The sequence below is a fragment of the Rhinoderma darwinii genome, chromosome 3 (genome assembly GCF_050947455.1).
Source record: "Rhinoderma darwinii isolate aRhiDar2 chromosome 3, aRhiDar2.hap1, whole genome shotgun sequence".
Classification (NCBI taxonomy): Eukaryota; Metazoa; Chordata; class Amphibia; order Anura; family Rhinodermatidae; genus Rhinoderma; species Rhinoderma darwinii.
The window spans coordinates 159,390,209-159,417,657 of NC_134689.1; the positions used below are offsets into that span (position 1 = coordinate 159,390,209).

Here is a 27,449-nt window from a genome sequence, read left to right on the forward strand (position 1 = left end):
CAGCGTCAGGAAGTTGTATGTGAAGCAGCACGGGTGACGTTGAAGTTCTGCGTCACATATAAGGCCATGACGCTGCTTGGTGTCAGGACCTTGTATGAGCCACATGACATGCTGAGGGAGCCTGAGGGGACACGGGGGGGGGGGGGAAGAGGAGCGGTGAGGTGAGTATGCTTATATTTTATGCAGGCAGAGGCAAAGGGGCTGAGTCCAGCGCTGAAGAGGATAAAAAGGAAACTAGTTCCAAGTTTACTAGATTTTCAATTAAAAAGGTCCAATAGGTTGGAGTCCTAGTGTGCAGACAGGAGTAAGTAACGATCCAGTCCTGGAGCCTACGCGTTTCAGACGTTAAGCACGTCCTTAATCATGGCTGAGCCATGATTAAGGACGTGCTTAACGTCTGAAACGCGTAGGCTCCAGGACTGGATCGTTACTTACTCCTGTCTGCACACTAGGACTCCAACCTATTGGACCTTTTTAATTGAAAATCTAGTAAACTTGGAACTAGTTTCCTTTTTATCCTCTTCAGCGCTGGACTCAGCCCCTTTGCCTCTGCCTGCCTATACCCATCGTGTGCCGACACGAGAGCCCGTGCGATGACCGCGACACATACAGCAAGTGTCAGGTGAGCTGGAGGACTTCTTCTATATACCTTATATTTTATGTCTGATGAGAAGGGGGAATATATGGTGCACTGCCGTGGTCATTGCCCCACAACTGTGCTGCATGGTCAGCCAAAAGATATGACACATTTACTAAGACGCGCTTGCCTTTTAATAAATGTGTTACCTTTTACTCCAACTTTCTTTCTATGAAAACTTGCATAAGAAACACCAGTCTTAATAAATCCCCCTCATGGAGTTTTAATGTTCCTGTGGTTCTGGTTTTATTTCCCATTTAATTGTTCCACTGAAAACCTTTGGGGATGCTAGCTTGTTACCAGCAATTGTTTTACAGATGTTCACTACTGTTTTGCATTTCTTTCAAGCAACTAGGATAGATTTCTTTAAGACCTGCATACAAATATACGGAATAAACTGATCTGCATGTGACCTTGTACTTGGATGGAAGCAGTTTCTATTTTTAACAATAATGTTTCACCCAAAAATAAGATAATCCTGGGGAGTCCTGCTGCTGTCACCCCCAGCAATAATATTTAATCTGTAGTGGAACCTGGCAGCAAGTGTTTAAATCCCCTGCATCACCACCACAGGGGAAATTAAGCATTGCATGGTGCCTATGGGCTGTGCTTGTAATGCACAGACATGTTAGGTCCTACATAGTGAGAAACGCGTTTTATACCTCCACTCCAGCTAATTGAAGGACTCGAATGAGGCACCCCTATTATTAACACAAGATGCCCTAAAAACGAGATGCCCTAATATTGTGTTTGAAAATATGTTTTCTTTACAAGTCAATGAAGGACTCCAGCCCCCACCTACTGTATAATTCTGCTGGGTAACATATACACATCCATATACAGTCACCTCTTATTATTTGTAGGGAACTTAGTGAAAGATTCAACTTTTGGTTTCTTAGCCCAGCAGCCATGTTTTTCTCCCTGAAACATTTCAGAACATGAGGGACTTTATTACGGATCGGAATTATGGGAAATAGTCTGGCTCTATGTATCCCTTTGCTGTATGTTATTTAATTTAAAAAGGATGTCTCTATTATAATTTAAAGAATACACGGGGACATTTCAGATACAGATATATTACCAAGAACAATGTTGATTTTTCTGCCCAATATAGAAGAACATCATTCCCTCTCACAAGCCCCTGCTTATTAAATGTGAAGATGGAAGTGTCAACTGCTATTCTGACTGTCAAATTTGCGTGCCATTTTTTTTACTCTCTCTAGCAGATAAGTCAGGTTTTCTCCAGAGTTATGCTATTTTACACATCTCTTGCAAACAGCAATGAGTTTCAATACTAATAAATCACTGTTATCTAAGGCTTCGTTCACATCTGCGTTGTGACATTCCATTGTTCTGCTCTGTCAGAGAAGCAGAACAAGGGAATAACAGAAGCAACGATAAATTGCACAACGGCGACTGCAGGCAGCCGACGAAACCCATTGACTTTAATAGGTTCCGTCAACGTTCCGTCGTGGTGTCCATGATTTTACCGGGCACAACTGCGCAGCATGCTGCGCTATTGTCCCCAGTAATCACTGCCGGATATGCGACAGAGGCCCCTAATAGAGCCTCCAACGCAGATGTAAATGAAGCCTAACAGGTTTGTCTAGTGGCTGTGAATTGATTATTAAATTTGCTCTGAATTTTGATCTGAATTACTGTGCATGTTGACAAAAAAAACACAAAAAGGAAAATACACTAGGTCATAAAAAGAATACAAAAATATTTATAACTTATTATACTGTAGTGTAAGAGAAACTGACAACGTAGACAATCGACAAAAGTAGGAGAGAACAGAAATCAGATATAAAGTAACACATAAAACAAATAGGCCAGTTACATACAGAAAATCCTTAACATGCCAAGCAGAGGCTCTTGCTCATTTTCTTTTCCCTTTATGCACAGGGCAGTATGAATAGCTGACTTTTCCCTAGTCAGTTGGCATTACAGATCTTTTCCATCATTAACTTTGTATATTTTACAAGAAATGGAAGAGTTATTAGCTAAAACAGAGGCATCTGGAGATTTCTAGTATAATTAAATCACCAGCCTCGGTTTTGTGTTTTTTTTTTTAGCTTTGTTGTAAAGTCCAACAGTAACAAAGTAACAGCTCCATGAGCTATTCAACTCTAAAGTGGTCTAGGGCGAGCTGACACCCATTGTTAGCATTATTGACATACAACATTTGTGAATTTCAGTATTTCAATTATACTAATAACTAGAATGGATTTATTTTCAGTTGAAATCCATAAAGTTAATACATTCTTAATCCACTCTAAAAACTAGAGTGGAGAGACACTAAGTAAGAGCTTCTCCCGCTCTTGTGTACTTGGCACGGACATGTATTGTATTGACACTCATACATTTCAATGAAATTGCTGCAATAGAAATGTGTGGCCAGACGAGATTGGTCCCCGCTGATTGCTGTGGGCAGGAGTTGTAAGGCTTCGTTCACATCTGCGTCAGGACTCCGTTCTGACGTTCTGTCTGAGCTTTCCATTGTAACGGAGCCCTGACTGACACAAACTGAAACCATAGATTTCCGTTTCATTGCGTTACCGTAGTCGACTACGGCATTCATCCCGTCAAAACTATGGAACCCTTGCACAATGGAGACAAACTGGAACCATTGGCACTGGATCCGTCACCATTGAAATCAATGGTGATGGAAACGGAAACCTATGGTTTCAGTTTGTTTCAGTCAGGGCTCCGTTCGAACGGAAAGCTCAGACGGAACATCGGAACGGAGCCCTGACGCAGATGTGAACATAGCCTAAGACATCCCCTTTATGCCATGGGTATACAGGATAATAGTCAAATATTATTACTTGTTTTGAAAGAATGACATAATAAAAAAACAAAACTATTATAATTTATTTTTTCAGTGCTACTTCTTTACTATTGAATTTGGTCTTTGCAAACAAGATGGACAACTTCGGGCTTATGGTGCAGGACTACTATCACTTCAGCCATGACTAAGGACGGGGAAGCCGTCTGAAACGCGTAGGCAGCGTGCACCATTTACATCCACCTTTCTCTGTGGGATATTGCCTCCCTGTTTTACTTGCTTCCATAATAAAATTGGAACCATGTTTCCATTTTAAACTATTTATCTTCCAAGAATTATTTTGCGCTGGAATCTGCCTTGTACCATTGTTCACCTATACAGGATAATAGTTAAATATTATTACTTGTTTTGAAAGAATGACATAATAATAAAATAAAAAAAACTATTATAATTTATTTTTTCAGTGCTACTTCTTTACTATTGAATTTGGTCTTTGCAAACAAGATGGACAACTACGAGCTTATGGTGCAGGACTACTATCTTCTATTGGAGAATTGAAGGTAAGATAGCAGAAGAAAATCACAGACTGGATCCACAATACTTAATATATGCCAATCTCGTCAAATTTTTAGCTTTTCCTTTCTACCAATATAGATACATCTCCGTTTTGCCCAGGGTCTTCCCTTAAATGATTCAATCATTTCTCATTTAACTGGAATGCAATTTTATTAAATTCCTTACTAATTACAATTTATGTGGGTTACTGGATACGTATTTTTGCTTGGAAATTACATCTATGGTACAAACTTTTATAGTGATCTGTTTCCTTTAATTGTCATGATAAACTAAGAATCAGATTTATTGAAGAAAACTTTTTATTTCAGTGACACCATAAAAGCAAAGGAAACAAACAAACAAACAAACAAACAAACAAACAGATAAATAAGCAAACAAAATCGTATCTGCAGCAAAATAGAAAAAATATGAACAATATTTTGAGTGACAAAGGCTACTAGGACTTTCTCCAAAGGCATACAACAAATTCACCATTATGTTGAAATCTTTTGTTATCTTGCAGGGCATAGTCAGAATTGAAGAACAGGTTGAAAAACCTTGTGCCAGTGCAATTTGAAATCATTCTGTAACATTGAAGAAAAAAAAAAGTAAACCTGGTGCATTACCCCAGGATATAAAATCATAAATTCTAGATTGTGGTACTTGATCATTACAAAGTAGACAGTACTTTTCGAGTGGCCAGTAATATTAGAGATATATAGTTCATAAAGCATAATCACCATTTTACAAGGCAACACGGCCCATTATCCGAGGGACAATATGGCACATATCACTTTTTAGTGACAGAGGTTCAGCCACAGGTACTCTATAACACTGGATTAGAGAATCATTTTAGCAACAATTTCCAGTACCTTGAAGGTATCATTTAACTTTTTAGTCAGAGGACACATCCCCAGTTTAGGGAGATTTTCATTAGGAAATAGGTGGTGTTATCTGATTCTTTTTGTTACCCTTTCCTTTATTGTCTTAGCATTCACAGTGATTTATATGCATGTGCAGTACTTGTAAATAGGCAAATTCTGCTTTTATCCTTTATTGTAGTATCCTTCCTTGAGGGGTGTTTTTTATATTCCATATGCAATACAAAGAGATGAAACCATCTGCATAGGTGATCAACTGACAGGAGATATGACTTATACTAGTTAAAGATCAAACATTAACAGTATTTTAAAGAATATTTCCACCATTATAAAAAAGACGAATAAATATTTAGCGTAATGAGCATGTGTATGAGCAGAAGTGGTTGTTCTCATTGTCAGAAGAAAGATTATGGATGTTAAATTTATTCTTTAGTTACATAGCCCCGAGAACACAACATCCCTGGCATTATCTGAGCTGTTGTGAAATGTGATGTTTGACTATTGGGAGGCATAGGCTGGAGTCAGTGGATTGCTAGCCTTCATCTGCTGTATTGAAACGAGCAAGGCGGGGTTATGTAAATGAAAAAAGTTCCAAGACCAGACACAGAGCCTTTTAATGAAGTCAGAAAATCTAGTAATTAATCAGAATGGAATATAGGGTCAATATGAGAAAAAGGCCAGAATGGAGCTAAGACTGGAACTTGTATCAACACTTTAGCTCACACTTTTCAACGGGAGTCAGGGATTCAGTCAAGAATTCAGAGCTTAGCATCTAGAAACAGAGTACAAGAAAGGTAACACTCATTAGCACATTATAACAAGCAGCAACACCAGCTTAACACCATTTACGAGAATGGAGGAATCTCTGTTATCCTTATCCTTATAGCTATTGCTATAACATCTACTTTGATGACCAATTTGCTCTTCTGCTGCAAAGCTTTTTTTTTTAACAAATCATCAGTTCATGACGGTGACTGACAAGGCACGGCCATCTTGACCCGTCTGTGTTCAAATTTCATTGAATACCTTTCCCTGCCTCAGCTCACCATCTTTCTTCCTTCTCCATCTTATATCTTTGGCTTTAACCCCAAGTACTACCCATGTTATGCACTAAATCTAATTGAAATGAAATATTGCAATTTTAAATTGTACCCTTTCTAGAACACTCCAATGTCCTTGAATACATGAACACCTCTCCGTTCATGATCTCCACCTCTGTGAGCAGCAACCTTGTCAGACAAAGCAAACTAATCTGTATATGTGCTCCATATGTGTTGAACGTTAGCGAAAGAAGACTCCCCTACTTACTTATTTATTACAAACTAATTCTATTTCAATTTTCTCGCTTTTCTACTCACATTCAATTTCAAATGCCCCTTTGATATCTTTAGCTCCCTTTTCAGTCCTAAGGTACAAATTACTGGCACTTGATCCTACCATTCTGTATACAGGCTTCTGTTTTATAATAAATAGTATCAGAGCAGCAGTGTTTATGTATTGTATTCAAACCATCGTTATGTTACTAAGTAGTATTCAAAATAAACGCAACAGTCAGTATATACAATATACACGTGGCTGGCGGCAAACTTTGCCCTTACCCAATTGCACTGTATCATCCTCTAGTGAAGCTGAAACACTAATTCAAGTAATAATTGCTACTTTTAGGATATGTTCACGCAGGTCGGATACACTGTGAAAAGTAGGCTTTGTATCCGACCTTGAACCCGAGGGAAATCCAATAGAAAGACCGCACCAAATTGTGGTGCAGATTTTCGGCCAAAATCGCCACTGTAGAAAGCAGAACAGAAAAAATGAATAAAAAGTCAATACTCACGTTCACTAGCATTGCCATAGCAACGCGTCCCTGCTCCCTGCCTCTGGTCTACGTGCAGCCCGGCCTCCTCTGATGATGCTGCAGCCCATGTGACCGCTAAGAGCCTTTGATTGGCTGCAGCAGTCACATGGGATGAAACGTCATCCCAGGAGGCCAGCAGCATGGAGAACACCTGGGGGAACAAGGAGTCATCACTATGACAACACCAGGGAAGTAAGTATGGACCTTTTAATTTGAATTTAAAGAAGAAAATGTTTTATTTTTTTCAGTTTTGTGATATTTGCAGCGGATTTGTGGCAAAAATTGCAACATGTGCTATTTGTTGCAGCTTTTCCCTCCCCAAAGGGGTGGACCTGCAACAAAATTTCAATGATTCCACAGCATAAATTGACATGCTACGGATTACAAATCTTCTCCACAGGTCAATAAATGCATCTTTTCTCTGCTGATTTTTTTCTGCCACGTGTAGATGAGATTTGTTCAAATCTTATCCACTTTGCTGCTACTGTAATACGTTTCAGATTTTCCACAATGAAATCCATTGCAAAAAATATGCAGCTAATTCGCCCGGTGTGCACATACCCTTACCATCGCAGCTCATTATTAATTGGTATTCTGTGAACCAAGTTTGTTTCACCTCAATACACACTAAATCCTGCAGCAAGGATTATTTGTTCATATAGTAATTACAGTAAAATTCTTGTCATTACACTCACAGCCTGGTTCTTATCCACAAAGCCTCAACCAGCACTCTTAGGCCAGGTTCACATGGAGAGGATACGGTGCGTGAAAGCATGCAGCTTATCTGCCCTGTGAGTTGCAGGGAATTCTGGGTGAAAAAGCGCACCAAACTGTGATGCAGTTTTTTACCCAGAATACCTGCTAGGGAAAACTGCTAGCAGGCTGGACTCCTGGAATGACGTTTCATCCCAGGAGACCGCTGCAGCCTGTTATTGGCTGCAGCGGTCTCCTGGGATGAAGCGTCATCCCAGGAGGCCGGCCCTCTGACAACATCCAGGCCGGCCTTCTGGGATGTTGTTTCATCCCATGTGACCGCAGCTACAGCCTGTGATTGGCTGCAGTGGTCACATTAGATGAAACGTCATCCCAGGATGCCGCGCTGGAGGGAGGAACACAGTGTAAGTATGAGATTTTTTGTGGCACAACCCGCAACAAAAAATGCAACAACTGCTATTTGTTGCGGGATTTACCTCCCCATTGAATTCAAAGGGGCAAAACCCGCAACAAATAAGAAGCATTTACGCAAGTACAATTGACATGCTGCGAAATAAAACTCTGCACCTCAGGTCAATTTCTGAGGTTTTTTTTCTGTTCAATATTTATGCAGCGTGTGGATGAGATTTGTTTTATAGCATTCACTTTGTTGCTACTGTATTTGCTGCAGGTTTAAAAAACGCAGTATTTACGCAACGTGTGAACTAACCCTTAGAGCTGTTAGTTATGGCCATGTCCTTCCTTATCCCAGCCACTAACTTCTATACACTGAAAATCTCTATATATCAGACTCTGTTCACATTACTGACATTGCTTCTGTTCTTATCAGAGCCATGACAGAAATTATGGATCCTTTTTTTAAACAGGTCCTGATGAATTCTGATTGATTCCATTGACTTATCATGGAGTTTGTTATGTATTCTGTTGTTTTTGAGAGTTAAGAGCCCTGCAAATTTTGCTATTCTCACTGTTAAAAATACCAGTACCTGTGATGAAATTGAACGCAGTGCCAGTGTGAACATAGCCAAAGTCATTGTAGATTGAGTGATACTCTTTAAAACTAAATATTAATGTTTAAGATGTGAAAGAGCAAAGCAGATCTTCCTTTTTTTTATTTTATTTTACAACCCAGTGTTTGTTTAACACCGGAATGTACGATATACACTGTATGGAGAAAAGTATTGGGACACCTACACTTTACACCTACAGGACCTTTTATGACATCCCATCCAAAATCCATAGGCATTAATATGGAGTTGGTTCCCCATTTTGCTGTTAAAACAGCTTCCACTCTTCTGGGAAGGATTTCCACAAAATTTTGGAGTGTGTCCTTGGGAATTTTTGCCGATTCATCCAGAAGACCATTTTTGAGGTCAGACTGATCATAGACGAGTCGGCCGGGCTCGCAATATCTGTTCTAGTTCACCCCAAAGGTGTTCGATGGGGTTTAAGCTTTGTGCGGGCCAGTCAAGTTGTTCCACACCAAACTCACCCAACTATGCCTTTATGGACTTTGCTTTGTGCGCTGAGGCACAGTCACGCTGGAACAGAAAAGGACCTTCCGCCAACTGTCCCCACAAAGTTGGAATCATACAATTGTATAAAATGTCTTGGTATGCTGAACTATTAAGATTTCTCTTCACTGGAACTAAGGGGCCTAGGCAAACTTCTGAAACAACCCCATAGCATTATCCCTCCTCCACAAAACTTCATAGTTGACACATAGTTGGCAGTCAGGCAGGTAACGTTCTCCTGGCATTCGCCAAACCCTGACCAGTCCATCACACTGCTATAAAGAGAAGTGGGATTTGTCACTCCACAGAACACGTTTCCACTGCTTTAGAGTTCAGGGGCGGCATGCTTTATACCACTCCACGTGACGTTGGTATTGTGCTTGGTAATGTAATGCTTGCATGCAGCTGCTTCGCCATGGGAACCCATGCCATGAAGCTCCCGGCGCACAGTTTTTGTGTAGATGTTAATGTCAGAAGAGATTTGGAATTCTGAAGTTATTAATTGATGGTGGAATATCTAGGAGAGAAGAAATTTCACAGGCTGACTTGTTGCAACGGTGGCATCCTATTACCAATGGCAGATCATCATTGGGCATTTTGGGCGGCCGCCCATGGCCCGAGGCTCCTGGGGGTCCCATGGTCGCCCCAAGTACAATGTGTTTTTGTCGCATGACCTTATGTCTGCAGTTCTTGTTACTGATTAGAGACCTGCTGGTCACATGACCGAGGCTCAAAGAACAGCAGCAAGAGAGAGGGCCGTAAGGTGAGCTGCAAGGTAAGTATAAGGTGATCATGGATTTGTTTAAGGGGTCTGGGGTCTGTATTTAGGGGGTCTGTATTTAGATGGTAGGGGGTTTGTATTTAGATGGTCTGGGGTCTGTATTTAGGGGGTCTGGTCTGGGGTCTGTATATAGGGGACTGGTCTGGGGTCTGTATTTAGGAGGTCTGGGTCTATATTTAGGGGGTCTGGTCTGGTGTCTATATAGGTTTATGGGGTCTGTATTTAGGGGACCTTGTCTGGGGTCTGTATTAGCTTAAAAGGGTCAGGTCTGGGGTCTATTCGTTTATGGGGTCTGTATTTAGGGGGACTGGTCAGGGGTTTGTATTAGTTTAGGGGGTGAGATCTGGGGTCTGTATTTAGGGGTCTGGTCTGGGGTCTATTAGTTTATGGGGTCTGTATTTAGGGGAACTGGTCTGGGGTCTGCATTAGTTTAGGGGGGTCTGGTCTGAGGTCTGTATTAGTTTAGGGAGTCAGGTGTAATGACGGGGTAGGGAGACAGACAGGTGAGCCCTAATCTACCCGCCACTCAGTCCCTGCCTACTTGCACGACCCATCCTAGGCGACGGCGTACAACTGGGAGACGGTCCTTACGCTCAGTAAGTGCACGACAGACAAACAGACAAGGGTACACTGAAGCTAAGGGAAATTGGGCAGTTCCCCACGGCAACACCGTGAGCAACAAAAGAAGTAGTGAACGAGCCGAGTCAAACCAGGAGTGCACGAGGTACCAAACACAGAGCAGGAGCGTAGTCAGTAAAGCCATGGTCAAAATGAAGCAGAGGTCAATAGTAAAAGCTGGAACAGCAGAACCATGAAACAAGAAAGAATCACAGGCAAAGACAAGAAGCAAATGAAGGTATACATAAACCGAGGGCGGGAGCTAGAACCATCTGGCCAGGCTGTGATAGGTTCTCCCACTCCTCAGCCTACCAGCCTGAGTGGTAGCAGATCGAGTCACTCTATCAGACCTAGGAGCAGATGCAGACTGATTAACCACGGGCGTCGACACAGAAGCTGTGTCTGGCAGATCCTTTACAGTACTTTTATGAGGGGCCACTGGACCCTTCCTAGGTGGACCTGGCTTATTGGGGAACCGAAGATGGAACCTCCTAAGCAATACTCCAGCGTGAACATCCCGAGCGGGTACCCAAGTCCTCTCCTCAGGCCCGTATCCTCTCCAACGGAGCAGGTACTAGAGGGAGCCTTGGACCATCCTGCTGTCCACAATCTTGGCCACCTCGAATTCTACCCCTTCAGGGGTGAGAACAGGGACCGGTGGTTTCCTCGAGGTAACCAAGGACGGGGAGCAGCGTTTCAGGAGGGAGGCATGAAACACATTGTGTATTTGAAAAGACGGGGGTAACTCCAGCCGGAAGGAGACAGGGTTAAGGACCTCAATGACCTTGTATGGCCCTATAAACTGGGGAGCAAATTTTTTGAAGACAGCCACACCAGATCCCCGACCACAAACAAGGGGTTAGCAGAACGTCTTCTATCTGCCTGAGTCTTTTGTATGCTCTGGGATGCCTCTAGGTTCTTCTGAACCTGGGCCCAGACTGTGCACAGTTCTCGATGAACGACATCTACCTCGGGATTGTTGGAACCACCAGGTGAAACGGAGGAGAACCGTTGATTAAACCCAAAATTACAGAAAAAGGGGGAGACCCCTGATGAGTTACTAACCCGGTTATTAAGGGAAAATTCGGCGAGGGGAATGAAGGAGACCCAATCATATTGACAGTCATAGATAAAACACCTTAAATATTGTTCTAGAGACTGATTAGTCCCCTCAGTTTGGCCATTAGTTTCAGGATGGAAGGCTGAGGAGAAGGATAGATCAATCTCCAACTTTTTACAGAAAGCTTTACAAAACAATTCAACAAATTGTACCCCTCTGTCAGAAACAATATTGACAGGAACCCCATGGAGACACAGGATGTGTTTGACAAACAAGGTATCTAACGTCTTGGCATTGGGTTGTTTCTTGAGAGGCACAAAGTGGCACATCTTACTAAAGCGGTCTACTACAACCCACACCACCGACTTGCCTTGAGATGGAGGCAGATCGGTGATAAAATCCATGGAGATATGGGTCCAAGGTCTCTGGGGAATGGGCAAAGAACATAGTAAGCCCGCTGGTCGGGACCTGGGAGTCTTGGACCTAGCACAAATTTCACAAGCGGCGACGTAGGCCTTAACGTCTTTAGGCAACCCAGGCCACCAATATTTTCTAGCAATGAGGTGCTTTGTATCCAGGATGCCTGGATGGCCAGATAGTGCAGAGTCATGATTTTCCCTGAGTACCCTTAGCCGGAATTGCAGGGGAACAAACAGCTTGTTCTCAGGAAGGTTCCTGGGAGCTGAACCTTGATCGGCCACAATTTAGGAGACTAAGTCAGAATCAACAGAGGATATTATTATACCTGGGGCAAAACACAAGCAGGATCTTCCTCCGAAGGAGGGCTGGCCATGAACCTACGCAACAGTGCATCAGCTTTAATATTTTTAGACCCAGCCCTATAGGTGACCACAAAGTTGAATCTAGTAAAAAACAACGCCCATTGAGCTTGTCTCGGGTTTAGCCTCAGGGCAGATTCTAGGAAGACCAGATTCTTGTGGTCGGTATGGACCGTTACCTGGTGCCTAGCTCCCTCCAAGAAGTGGTGCCACTCTTGAAATGCCCATTTAATGGCTAAGAGTTCGCGGTTGCCCACGTCATAGTTACTCTCAGTGGGCGAGAACTTCCTGGAGAAGTAGGCACAGGTACGGAGATGGGTGAGTGACCTGGTACCCTGGGACAAGACAGCACCCACTCCCACCTCAGAGGCGTCAACCTCCACGATGAATGGCTCCATTTGGTTAGGCTGAATCAGCACTGGGGCAGAGATAAAGCACTTCTTAAGGATCTCAAAAGCCTGGACTGCCTCCGGAGGCCAGTGGAGGAGATCAGCAACTTTGCGAGTAAGATCCGTAAGAGGCTTAGCGATGACCGAGAAGTTAGCAATAAATCTCCTGTAATAATTAGCAATCCCCAGGAAGCACTCTATCGCCTTCAGGGAGGCAGGTTTCCACAGCCTGAACCTTGGCAGGGTCCATGCGGAATTCATTAGGAGTGAGGATTTGACCCAAAAATTGTATCTCCTGCACCCCAAACACACATTTTTCGGATTTAGCAAAGAGTTTGTTTTCCCGAAGGGCCTGGAGCACCTTCCTGACATGCCCAATGTGGGAGGACCAGTCCTTGGAAAACACAAGTATGTCATCAAGGTACACTACAAGAAATACCCCCAGGTAGTCGCTTAAATTCTCATTTATGAAATTCTGGAAGACCGCGCGAGCATTACACAACCCAAAGGGCATGACGAGGTATTCTAAATGACCTTCGGGCATGTTAAACGCAGTCTTCCACTCATCCCCTTCTCTGACTCGGATAAGGTTATAAGCCCCCCGAAGATCAAACTTAGAGAACCATTGGGCCCCCTGAACCTGATTGAAGAGATCAGGAATCAAAGGAAGGGGATACTGGTTCCTTACAGTGACCTTATTCAAGTTTCGGTAATCGATGCACGGCCTAAGACCACCATCCTTCTTCCCTACGAAGAAGAAGCCAGCACCAACCGGAGAAGTAGAGGGACGAATGTAACCCTTGGCCAGGCTTTCCTGGATATATTCTCTCATGGCCTCACGTTCGGGACAAGAGAGATTAAATATCCTACCCTTAGGGAGCTTAGCTCCTGGTACCAAATCGATTGCGCAATCGTATTCTCTATGAGGAGGTAACACTTCGGAGGCCTTTTTAGAAAAAACATCAGCAAAGTCCTGAATAAACTCAGGTAGAGTGTTCACCTCCTCAGGGAGAGAAATAAAATTAACAGAAAAGATCCCCAGTACTCCAGTTAAACGTGGGATTATGCATCTGCAACCAGGGAAGCCCTAAAACCAAATCAGACAATAATCACTGCATCACCAGTACAGAACACTGCTCCAAATGAATGGAGCCAACAATGAGTTAAAAAACAGGGGTATGCTGCGTAAAATAACCATTAGCAAGTGGAGTCGATACCCACTACCGGGACAAGTTTAGGCAAATCAATCAATGGCATAGCTAGAGACATAGCAAATTCCACAGACATAATATTAGCAGAAGACACTGAATCCACGAAGGCACTGCCGGTGGCAGACCTACCCTCAAAAGAGACCTGAAAGGGAAGCAAGATCTTAGTAGGTTTCATATTTACGGGAATCTACCCGCCACTCAGTCCCTGCCTACTTGCACGACCCATCCTAGGCGACGGCGTACAACTGGGCGACGGTCCCTATGCTCAGTAATTGCACGAAAGACAAACAGACAAGGGTACACAGAAGCTAAGGGAAATGGGGCAACAAGAGTAGTGAACGAGCCGAGTCAAACCAGGAGTGTACGAGGTACCAAACGCAGAGCAGGAGCGTAGTCAGTAAAGCCAGGGTCAAAATGAAGCAGAGGTCAATAGTAATAGCTGGAACAGCAGAGCCAGGAAACAAGAAAGAATCACAGGCAAAGACAAGAAGCAAATTAAGGTATACATAGACCGAGGGCGGGAGCTAGAACCATCTGGCCAGGCTGTGATAGGTTCTCCCACTCCTCAGCCTACCAGCCTGAGTGGTAGCAGATCGAGTCACTCTATCAGACCTAGGAGTAGATGCAGACTGATTAACCACGGGTGTCGACACAGAAGCTGTGTCTGGCAGATCCTTTACATCAGGTCTGGGGTCATTATTAGTTTAGGGGATCAGGTCTGGGGTCTATATTTAGGTGTCTTGTCTGGGGTCTATTAGTTTATGGGGTCTGTATTTAGGGGGACTGGTCTGGGGTCTGTATTAGATTAGGGCGTCTGGTCTGGGGTCTGTATTAGATTAGGGCGTCTGGTCTGGGGTCTGTATTAGTTTAGGGGGTTTGGTCTGGGGTCTGTATTTAGGGGTCTGGGGTCTGCATTTAGGTGGCCTGGTCTGGGGTCTGTATTAGTTTAGGGGGTCAGGTCTGGGGGTCTGTATTTAGGGGTCTGGTCTGGGGTCTATTAGTTTATGGAGTCTCTGTTTAGGGGCACTGGTCTGGGGTCTGTATTAGTTTAGGGGGTCTGGTCTGGGGTCTGTATTTGTTTAGGGAGTCAGGTCTGGGGTCATTATTAGTTATGGGGTTAAGGTCTGGGGTCTGTATTTAGGGGTCTGGTTCGAGGTCTGTATTTAGGGTGCTTGTTCTGGGGTCTGTATTTATTTAGGGTGCTTGTTCTGGGGTCTGTATTTGTTTAGGGCGTCTGGTCTGGGGACTCCAATAGTTTAGAAGGTCTGGGGTCTGTATGTATACTATTTTATTAGTCAGAGTAATAGGGGTTGTCCGGGCACATCGATAGATCACCAGTATGAAAAACCAGTCCATTCCCAGACAACCCCTTTAATGTATGGTTCTGGGCCTTGGTGTCTGAATTTTTATAGAGGCTGGAAATGGCTGCAGAAGCGAGGAGCAAAGATGTCTCATCAGGAGAAGTCGCCATACTGGTCTGTGTCAGATTTAGAAGAAAAGAGAATGACTCCCATCAGAGAAGACGTCACTTGTGAGTCACTGGATCTATAGAGGATCTGTCCGCTCTCCTGAAATGTCTGTTGTAGGAAATCCTTGTATTCCACATAAAGTCTTTGCGTATCCAGGACTAATAGACAATTGCGTGTTGCCATTCCCATTGTCAAGAGGATGTGTCCCTACACAGTGTGATACAGTCAGCGATGGTTGGAGACTGTCAGTATGTAGGGACACAGCCTTTTGACAAGAGGAATCGTAACAACCATTTGTCAATGCTCTCACAGAAAGGTGGTGTTCACTATAGACATAGCTGAGTGGTGGTGGGGAAGGGGGGCCCAAGTTTGTGGAACCCCCAGGGCCTGTGGTCCACTTAATCCGCCACTGCCTATTACAGTATCACACGCTAATTCTGTGAGATCCTTAGAATGACCGATTCTTTCACAGAAGTTTATAAAGAAAGACTGCATGGTTAGGTGCTTGATTTTATAAACCTGTGGCAATGGGACTGAATGAAATACCTGAATGCAATGATTAAGTGGTGTGTCCCAATACTTTTGTCCATATAGTGTCTGTCGGTTAGAATTATATATATGTTTTTAAATGATTAACGTTCTGTTGGTCAGGATTTTTTTTATTGTGTTTTTCAGTGTTTCTCCTATGTCACTTTTTCTTTGAAATGTACAATTCTATTTTTAAATTGTATTTAGGACATCTGATGCAGAAATAAAAAGAAAGGGTGGTGAAAGGGGAGAAGAAAGAAAATACCATTATAGTCAGAGAAATAATACATTTCTGAGGAATGTCAGATTTGTAACACAATAAAAGTAGTTACAGAATTTGATAATGGAAACAGGGAATGCAGAGGCAAGTAATACCTTGAAAGCCTCAGAACACCGTCATGCCACATAAGCAAGTAATACCACCTATGCTCATTAGCACAGATAATTGCTGCTATTTTTGCTGCAATTTAATGCGTTTATATTATTCTTACCATGCTTTGCTAGAAGATAAATAGCATTTTCATTTAGCTTTTTATAGTCCATAATGATTTTTATATGCTGCACAGACTGATACTTAACTTAAGTTGTATCCATACAATTAAAAGAAGCAAAAAAAAACAAAAAAAAACGAATCAAGCTTAAATGTAATATATCCTTTTAGGTCTGGTCTGAGTTTTCTTGGTGAACTTTTGATGGACATTCTAAATCGCCTTTAAGTGTCCAAAATACCTGACAGCAGTGTTTAATGATATTATGTAATAATGTCTAATGATATTAAAACTGATAAATATATAAAAATATAAATAAAATATATAAATGGAAATATCCTTAATGGCATCTTTATACAGAAATGTGTTCATTCCAGAAGATGTCACTTTTAGGGCTTGTCCACATGTAATGGAATTGCTGCGTATTTTCCGTCTGAAATTGCGGACGGAAAATACATAGCAGAATACATTAGCAGCAAAGTGGGTGTGATTGAACAAATGCTGCGTAATTTTAGTTCCGCAGCATGTTAATTATTGCAGCGGAAAGTGAACTGATGTACTGCGTTTTTCTGATGTACTGCGCAATTTGCTGCAGAAACGCTGTTTAATTTCTTACAGGGATGGAAATGATTTCAAGACAGATCATAGCAGGAGTGCAAGAAAACACTTTCTAAACAACCTGAAAGAAAAAAAAAGGTTAAGGCAATATATCCTTAGACATACTAAGCATAAATGTGGAGAAAGTACAGCCTTTAAAGAGGCTCTGTCACCAGATTATAAATGCCCTATCTCCTACATAATCCGATCGGCGCTGTAATGTCGATAACAGCAGTGGTTTTTATTTTGAAAAACGATCATTTTTGAGCAAGTTATGAGCAATTTTAGATTTATGCTAATGACATTCTTAATAGACAACTGGGCGTGTTTTTACTTTTTACCAACTGGACGTTGTAAAGAGAAGTGTATGACGCAGTGTGGTGTGGTCAAGGTCTAGTGAAGGACAAGCCTTCCCTAGGACTTCTGGAGAGCGAATGATGCACAGCCGACCCTGGAAGTGGTAGGATAGGCCAAAATGGAAGAGCCATTTGTATGTTATTTTTAGGTTCCGGAGTCGTTCAGTGAAGACTCCCAGAGACCTTAATTTGGTCAATGTGGTCGGGGATATATTCTGACAAAAAGTCAGTTTATGTCCTTCAACTATAAGGTCCAGCATAGCTCTTGTCTTACGCAGCACTGGTTCTTTTACAGGAAAGGACAGCAGTTTGCATACGATATCCCTTTGGGGTTCACCTTTTTTTGGTTGTGGACGGAGGACCCTGTGGGCTCTTTCAAACTGTAGGTCCTAGGGCAAGTCAGGGCTGAGGACGAAGTCCAGGATTTTCTTAGTCATGGACATAGTCTCACGCGGAGGGAAGTTTTCTCACATTCCCCTTATCCTCAGATTGTTTTGTCGCCCCCTGTTTTCCTGGTTTTCCAGATAAGTGTGAAGAGAGTTCAGGTCGGTTTGACACGCTAAGAGAGCTGCAGAGGTAGCATCTCCATGGGTGAGAAGAGCAGTTTGGATTTCTTCGAGTAGTTAAACTCTAGCCCCAATGTGTTGGACTTCCTGTTTAATATCGGCAAGTTCTCGTATCACAGCTTGTAGGGCTTTCTCGATAATCTTTTGTAAGCCTTTAGCATAAATGGAGCCTTTAATAGAATTAGTTTAATAAAATTTGGACATGTATGTTGGAGTGAGAACAGCAGGAGTAGGGTAACTAGCAAAGTTATTTTCGGGTCAGTTGTTCTTAAAGAGCGGTAATTGAGAGCAGGGTCTAGTCGGATGTGCTGCTGCAGCCGTGCGTCAAAAAGGGGCTAGTTTGTTGTCCAGGTAGTAGGACATCCATGTGGCATGTGGAAGCCTATGTGAGAGGCAAAATAGACGAGGAGACAGCACTTCCAACATATGTCAGCTTTTTAATCACCCGTGCGACGTTTCAGTCCAGCAGGACCTTTCTCAAGCATAGTGAACACAGCAGTACAGGAGTATTTAAGGACTCACAGAGTCAACAGTAATAAAAAATTTGATTAATACAAAAACAGTTTAAAAGGATCTGTGTATAATAAAGAAGTGTAATTTAAAATCACAATCAGACCACCTAGGTGCTTATGCATAGAACTATATAAGTTTTAAGGGACTGGTACATCAATAAGCAGTCCGAATAAACAAAAAATAATAATGAATAACAAACTCACCAAGTGTGTGTATAATCAAAAACAATTACAGGATATTATATCAAGATGCCAGATGGAACTACTCCTAATGGATAACGGCGTCCTGGAAGTCCAGATATCCACGTATATAAGTTGAATAACATTCTATACTTCCTGTATTCAAAATGTGCATACTCTCGCGAGACTATGCTAATTAGTTCCTGCACATGTGCAGTGCATCTAGTGACTGCACGGCGGCCATTTTGGAAAGTGGCAATGACGAACATTAGAGGAAGAAAAATAGGGAAAAATTGTCAGTATCATTTAAAAAGGGGGGGGGGGGAGAGAGAATACTCTGTAGGACAACTAGGAGTTAGGGACAATGATATACTAATCAGTATTAAATCGTAAAAAACAGCACACACATGCTAATGTATAAACATTCTGACAGGGTGTGTGTGTAAAACAATATCATTGAGTGTATGTCCCACATAATGTCACAAAAAGTGTCTAATCCCACAAAAATGACAATATATTATTATATCCCTTGGCCTCATACGTATGGAAAAAATTATTATATCTAGCCACACATGTTTCACAAATATGGTCGCCACAGGAAGAAATGTATTCGCAGGATTCCGAAAACCAGAAAAAGCAGTCCATTCAACAAATCTAATCTGTAATAATAATAAAAAAATATGTATATGTATATATAGTAATAAGACATCATTAACCCCTTCCCGACATTTGCCGTAAATGTACGTCATGGAAAGCATTGACTTCCCGCATCTTGCCGTACATTTACGCCGAATGTTTGGGACCGGCTCCGAAGCTGAGCCAGTGCCATCATCACCGGATCTCAGCTGTATCTTACAGCTGACATCCGGCTGTAACGGCGGGGACCGAAATTAGCTTCGATCCCCGCCATTAACCCGTTAAGTGCAGCGCTCAAACGCGATCGCTGCACTTAAGGTGTTTGCAGCTCATCGAAACCCCAGTAATGAAATTGCCGGGGTTCCGGTGGCTGCAATGGCAACCGGAGGCCTAATACTGGCCTCCCGGTCTGCCTAGCACGGAAGCCGGTCAAGATTCGCCCGGCGGCGGAGCCTGATCGGCTTCCGCAGCTGCCGGCAAGATGGCGCCGGGTCAGGAGCTGATCCGGCGTCATCAGCGGTGGAAGTCAGCTGTACTGTACAGCTGACATCCACCTGTAATGGCAGGAACCGGAGCTAGCTCCGATCCCTGCCATTAACCCCTTCGATGCAGCAATCGAAAGTGATTGCTTCATCGTAGTGGTTACTAGCAGATCGCCAGCCCTGACAGGCAATCAGGACTGGCGACTGCTGTTATGGCAACAGGAGACACAATGGTCTCCTGCTCTGCCATTACGGAAGCCGATTTAGGCCCCGCCGGGAGGCGAAGCCTAATCGGCTTGCTGTCAGTGAATGACTGACAGATCGAATACATTGCACTACATAGGTAGTGCAATGTATTAGAAAAAAAAAATATCTGACCGTTGGACCTTCAAGTCCCCTAGTGGGACTTGAGAAAAAGTGTAAAAAAAAGTATAAAAAAGTGTAAAAAAAAGTGCAAATAATAAAAGTTTGAAAAGTTTGAAAAGTTTCAAGTAATCAAATAAAACACAACCCCCCTTTTACTCTTATCAAGTCCTTTATTATTGAAAAATAATAATAAACCATATGTATTTGGTATCGCCGCGACCGTAACGACCTGAGGTATCAAAATATTATATTATTTATTGCACGTGGTGAACAGCGTAAAAAAAAAACCGTAAAAAACGTTACCAGAGTTTCTGTTTTTTAGTCACTTTGCCCTACAAATGTTAGAATAAAAAGTGATCAAAAAGTCGCACGTATCCAAAAATGGTACCTATAAAAACTATAGCTCGTCCCACAAAAAACAAGCCCGCATACACCTCCGTCGACAAAAAAATTAAAAAGTTATGGTTCTCACAACTTGGCGACAGAAAAAATACATTCTTTTTACAAAAGTAATTTTATTGTGCAAAAAGTTGTAAAACATAAAAAAGTCCTATAAAATAGGTATCGCCGGAATCGTACTGACCCGCAGAATAAAGTTAACATGTAATTTATAACGCATGGTGAACGCTGTATAAAAAAAAACGAAAAAAGCTGTGCCAGAATTGCGTTTTTTTGTTTACCTGGCATCCCAAAAAATAGGATAAAAGGTGATCAAAAAGTTGCATGTACCCCAAAATGGTACCAATAATAACTACAGCTTGTCCCGCAACAAACCAGCCCTCATACCGCTACGTCTATGAAAAATAAAATTAGTTATGGCTCCAATAAGTCAGGAAATAAAAAAATATGCAGTTGTGCCCGAGGGGAACATTTCTTCTGTTTGAAGAGGCGATTTATCAAGGACCTAAATTAGGGAACCAGGAAAGGGAGGGCCCAAACATATCCGCTGGAAGCGAAGGTGCCCGTATTATACCAGGACAACACTTCCTAGCAAAATTCCCCAAACTACAAAGGCGCGGAGTGTGGATCAAAAGGGGGATAATAAAGGACGCCATATATCAGTGCGACACCGGCCTGTGCAGAAATGATTGTGTCACAGCGTAACACACATCTATGGATCATTTTATTGTTTTTTTTTACCCCATTATTATACCACTTGACTATGCCCCTTATATACTCCGCCCGGCTTACATATGCCCTACATTATAAACGGAAACACCAGTAAGACTCCAAACAAAACTACTACCAAGCAAAATCCACGCTCCAAAAGCCAAATGGCGTTTCCTCTCATCGGAACCCTACAGCGTCCCCAAACAGCAGTTTCCTTCCACATATATGGCACCGTCATACCCGGGAGAACCCTTTTAGCAATTTTTGGGGTGTGTGTCTCCAGTGGCATAAGCTGGGCACGACATATTTGCCACTGAATGGCATATCTAGTGAAAAATATAAATTTTTAATTTGCACCATCCACAGTGCATTCATTTATGGAAAAGACCTGTGGGGTAAAAATGCTCACTGCACCCCTTAATAAATGCCTTGAGGGGTGCAGTTTCCATAATGGGGTCACTTCCCAGGGGTTTATTTTTATTATTTCACATCTGAGCCTCTGCAGTTGTGAACCAATACTTTGTAAATCGCCAAATTAGGCCTCAATTTTACATGGTACGCTTTCACTCCTGAGCCTGGTCGACTGTCCAGGCAAGAGATTAGGGCCACATGTAGGGTGTTTCTAAAACCAGGAAACCCAGCATAATAATTAGAGAGCTGTCTTGTTATGGTGGCACAAGCCGGGCACCACATATTGTCCACATATCTGTGGAAAAAATCCCATTTTCACTCTGCAACATCGAGTTCACACTAATTTCTACAAAACACCTGCAGGGTTAACATGCTCACTACACCCCTAGGTAAATGCATTGAGGGGTGTAGTTTCCAAAATTGGGTCACTTCTGGGGGGTTTCCACTGCTTTGGGCCCACAGGCGCCCAGAAACCAATCCAGCAACATCTGCCCTCCAAATGGAGGTCCTTCCCTTCTGAGCCCTGCCCAAACAGCAGTTTATGACCACATATGGGGTATTGCCGTACTCGGGAGAAATTGCTTTACAAATGTTGGGTTCTTTTTTTTCCTTTATTTGTTGCGAAAATGAAAAAATTTGCGCTAAAGCTACGTCTTATTGAAGAAAAAGGATTGTTTTTATTTTCACTGCCCAATTCTAATAAATTCTATGAAACATCTGTGGGGTCAAAATGCTCACTATGCCCCTAGATGAATTCCTCAAGAGGTGTAGTTTCCTAAATGGTGTCACTTTTTGGGCGTTTTCATTGTTTTTCCCCCTCAGGGGCTTTGCAAATGTGACATGGCCGCCGCAAACCATTCCTGCTCAATGTGATCTCCAAAAGCCAAATAGCGCTCTTTCCCTTCTAAGCCAAGCCGTGTCTCCAAACAGCCGTTTATTACCACATGTGGGGCATTGTTTTACTCGGGAGAGATTGGTTTACACATTTTACGGTGCTTTTTCTCCTTCAGTCCTTGTGGAAATGAGAAAAAATAAGCTAAACCTACATTTTCTTTGAAAAAATGTTGATTTTTATTTTCAGGGCCTACTTCCAATAATTTCTGCAAAAAAACTGTGGGGTCAAATCGCTCACTATAGTCCTAGATAATTTCCTCAATGGGTGTAGTCTCCAAAATGGGGTCACTTGTGGGGGGTCTCCTCAGGGACTTCGTAAATGTGACATGGCCTCCGCAAACCATTCCTGCTAAATGTGAACTCCAAAAGCCAAATGGCACTCCATCCCTTCGAAGCCCTGCCGTGTGTCCGAACAGCCGTTTATTACCACGTGTGGGGTATTGTTTTACTCGGGAGAGATTGGTTTACACATTTTACGGTGCTTTTTCTCCTTCAGTCCTTGTGGAAATGAGAAAAAATTAGCTAAACCTACATTTTCTTTGAAAAAATTTAGATTGTCATTTTCAGGGCCTACTTCCAATAATTTATGCAAAAAACCTGTTGGGTCAAAATGCTCACTATACCCCTAGATAATTTCCTCAATGGGTATACTTTCCAAAATGGGGTCACTTGTGGGGGGTTTCCACTGTTTTGTCCCCTCAGGGTCTTTGTAAATGCGACATGGCCTCCGCAAACCATTCCTGCTAAACTTGAGCTCCAAAAGCCAAATAGCGCTCTTTCCCTTCTCAGCCCTGCCGTGTCTCCAAACAACCGTTTATTACCACATGAGGGGTATTGTTTTACTCGGGAGAAATTTCTTTACAAATTTTACAGTGCTTTTTCTCCTTCAGTCCTTGTGGAAATGAGAAAAAATTAGCTAAACCTACATTTTCTTTGAAAAAATTTAGATTGTAATTTTCAGGGCCTACTTCCAATAATTTATGCAAAAAAACCTGTTGGGTCAAAACGCTCACTATACCCCTAGATAATTTCCTCAATGGGTGTAGTTTCCAAAATGGGGTCACTTGTGGGGGGTTTCCACTGTTTTGTCCTCTCAGGGGCTTTGTAAATGTGACATGGCCTCCGCAAACCATTCCTGCTAAACTTCAGCTCCAAAAGCCAAATAGCGCTCTTTCCCTTCTCAGTCCTGCCGTGTCTCCAAACAACCGTTTATTACCACATGTGGGGTATTGTTTTACTCGGGAGAAATTGCTTTACAAATTTTACGGTGCTTTTTCTCCTTTAGTCCTTTTGGAAATGAGAAAAAAAATCGCTAAACCTACATTTTCTTTGAAAAAATGTCGATTTTAATTTTCACGTCCTACTTCCAATAATTTCTGTAAAAAACCTGTGCGGTCAAAATGCTCACTGTACCCCTAGATAATTTCCTTGAGGTGTGTAGTTTCCCAGATGGGGTCACTTTTGGGGGATTTTGACTGTTTTGGCACCGCAAGAGCCCTTCAAACCTGACATGGTGCCTATAATTTATTCTAACAAAAATAAGGCCCCAAAATCCACTTGGTGTTCCTTTGCTTCTGAGGCCGATGCTTCAGTCCAGTAGAACGCTACGGCCACATGTGGGATATTTCCTAAAACTTCAGAAACTGGGCAACAAATATTGAGTTGCATTTCTCTGGTAAAACCTTGTGTGTTATAAAAAAAATTGTACTAAAAATTTATTTCTGCAAAAAAATATGAAATTTGTAAATTTCACCTCTACTTTGCTTTAATTCCTGTGACATGTGTAAAGGGTTAAGACATTTTCTAAATGCTGTTTTGAATACTTTGAGGGGTGAAGTTTTTAAAATGGGGTGACTTTTTGGGGGTTTCTAATATATAAGGCCCTCAAAGCCACTTCACAACTGAACTGGCCCCTGTAAAAATGGCCTTTTGAAATTTTCTTGAAAATGTGAGAAATTGCTACTAAAGTTCTAACCCTTTTGATGTCATAGAAAAATAAAAGGATGTTCAAAAAACAATGCCAATCTAAAGTAGACATATGGGGGATGTTAATTAGCAACAATTTTGTGTGTTATAACTGCCTGTCTTACAAGCAGATACATTTAAATTGAGAAAAATGCTAATTTTTGCAATTTTTCGCTAAATTTTGGTGTTTTTCACAATTAAATACTGAACATATCGAGCAAATTTTGCCAGTAACTTAAAGTCCAATGTGTCACGAGAAAACAATCTCAGAATCGCTTGGATAGGTGAAAGCATTCCGGAGTTATTACCACATAAAGTGACACATGTCAGATTTGAAAAATGAGGCTCGGTCAGGAAGGTCAAAAGTGGCTAAAGAGGGAAGGGGTTAAGAATGTGTTCAATTCACATAAAAAGAGATGATGCATAAAAAATCAAGCAAGGTACATAAGGGAAAATACATTACAATATATGACATACTTAAGTGACTACACCGACTTTAAAATCAATGTTCAAACCATGTGGGGCAAGACAATTTAACTTGAAAATCCATTCAAGTTCTCTCCGTTTGAGTCTGGAGACCCCGTCCCCACCCCTACGGTGTAGGGGAATATGGTCAATGATCCAAAATTTATTGTCGCTGACCATATACAAAATGTGCGGACACTGGGAGATCCAATTTTTTAGTTCTAATAGTCGATCTATGTTTATTAAGACGAGCCCGACATTCCTGGGTAGTCTCCCCCACATATAGCAACTTGCATGGACACTGTAAAACATAAATGACATGAGATGATGCACATGTCAGAAAATGTTTAATGGGGTAAGTCTTGCCATTAGTCGGATGAACCAACGTGTTCCCTTTAATCATATTATTGCAATTGACGCAATTAAGACACGGGAAACATCCCAATTTTTGGGGAGCCAGAGTCAACTGGCGGTTCATTTGAAAGGATCCGACATCAGCATGAACAAGACGATCCCTTACATTTTTTGTCGTCTAAATGCCATCCTAGGAGGACAACCAAATTCAGGACCAGATTTAGTAAGATTTTTAAAAATATGCCACTCCTGGCGAATAATACTAGAAACTCTATTACTAATATCTGAATATGTAGAGACAAAAGTTAATCTATCAGATGATTCTCGTCTATGTGGTATAAGCAATTCTTCCCTAGTGATGGTTTGAACTCTGTCCCTCTGTTTTTGTAAGAGGGACAAAGGATATTTACGTCTGGCAAATTTGTCACTCATTTCATCTAAACGTAGTGTAAGTTGTTGGGGTTCAGTCACTACACGTTTAACCCTTAACATCTGACTAAAAGGTAAGGACTGTACCATTCGGCGGGGATGTTGACTATCGTATCGCAGTAAACTGTTGCGATCAGTCACTTTGTTGTAAAGATCAGTAATTAACTTGTCACCCTCCCTATAAACTAGGGTATCCAAAAAATGTAGGTGTGTAGTTGATGATTCCATCGTAAATTTAATGTCATCATCGATGGAATTAAGGAACCCAAAAAAGTCTTCCAATTGTGACGTATTACCGGTCCAAATCACGAACACATCGTCTATGTACCTCCACCACCTCAGAACATGGCTGAAGTGGTGATATACATAGACGTGGTGCTCCTCGAGGGCCGCCATGAACATGTTGGCATATGTGGGAGCCACATTCGAGCCCATGGCGGTCCCCCTTCTTTGTGCCGACCACCTAGCACAACTCCAAAAGATGAGTGTATTCCACACATACTCACTAGTGTCATCACTGACCACTCTGTTTCTGCGGCATTACCCAACAGGAACGCTCTGTGTCTCTCTTTTTTTTCCCCCATATCATTGTCACAATGGGAGAGGGAAATAGGCCAATGCCAGACCCATCTGGTAGTAGCTTTTCTCCAACGGGAACAAAGGATCGGCATGTTGAAATCCAACATGCCTGATCCTCTTTTCTTCTGAAATTTTCCATCGGTGGAAAGGTGGGATGCCCCCATACACATTGGTTTCATCTGATGTAAATGATTTACCTTAAAAAGTAACAAAATACATTGTGTTAACTATTGATACTTTGAGTTTCATATAACATCCAAGGTGGACATCCAGGCCACAAATGCAATAGCTTAGGGTCCAGGAGCCTTGCCCTTCAGTTTGTGGAAACTGTTTATAACCATTTGACAACTGAGCTATAAAAATACACTTCTGCCCAGCCAAGCTCCCAATTTAAATATTTTTAAACATTATAATTCTCCTCTTGTGTTCTACAGTTATATATGGTTATTCGCATCTGTTTACATACAATGGGCCTAAAATCTAAGAGACATGTAGATCAAAATTATATTTGGCATTACATCAAATGAAGCAATAGCTCTGAGTAGTAGCTTAAAACTCCTTAACGCCGAAGGACGGATATATCCGTCCTCAGCAGCTGCTAGTTCGCGCAGGAGGACGGATATATCCGTCCTGTGATGGCGCGGGTACTGACACTGTACCCACGCGATCAGCGGCAGGAGCACGGCTGTTATACTCAGCCTGGCTCCTGCTGCAACTGCCGGAATCGAAGCACGCTCCGATTCCGGCAGTTTAACCCATTAAATGCCGCTGTCAATAGTAACAGCGGCATCTAATGAGTTTGACAGAGGGAGGGAGCTCCCTCTGTCACGCCATCGGCGCCCCCACAAACAAATCGCGGGTCGCCGTCGGGTTTCCATGACAGCCGGGGGTCTAACAAAGACCCCCAGGTCTGTCTTCCGCAACTGCCTGTTAGGCGATGCCGGAGGCATGACCTAACAGGTTGCCTGTCAGTTTTACACTGACAGGCAATAATGCTTTGGTATACTAAGTATACCAAATCATTATATATGCGATCGGCACATCGCATAGTGAAGTCCCCTGGTGGGACTTAAAAAAAAAATGTCAATCAGTTAAATAAAATTTGTGAAAAAAAATAAAAAATAATTACAGTCAAAATCAAATAAAACTTATTTTTTTGCCCAAAAAGTGGTTTTATTCAGTAAATGTGTCAAAACAAATAACACATACACATATATGGTATCCCCACGATAGTAACAACTTGACCAATAAAATGAACACATTAATTAAACCGCCGGATG

General features: G+C 42.2%; 2 protein-coding genes across 2 annotated transcripts in view; both read left to right on the forward strand.

The window, feature by feature from the left end:
* The window catches only part of LOC142749225 (tryptophan 5-hydroxylase 2-like), a 243,072-nt gene extending 239,412 nt beyond the window's left edge, over window positions 1–3,660 (forward strand). The window contains exon 9 of the mRNA XM_075856963.1: window positions 3,523–3,660. Coding sequence (XP_075713078.1) covers window positions 3,523–3,612 — 90 coding nt within the window. The 3' untranslated portion in view covers window positions 3,613–3,660. The remainder of the gene's footprint in view (window positions 1–3,522) is intronic.
* Window positions 3,661–3,889: 229 nt separating this feature from the next.
* Window positions 3,890–27,449, forward strand: part of LOC142750393 (tryptophan 5-hydroxylase 2-like) — a gene marked incomplete at its 5' end in the record, with an annotated part of 28,779 nt that continues 5,219 nt past the window's right edge. The window contains one exon of the mRNA XM_075859397.1: window positions 3,890–3,985. Within this exon, the coding sequence (XP_075715512.1) occupies window positions 3,890–3,985 (96 nt within the window). The remainder of the gene's footprint in view (window positions 3,986–27,449) is intronic.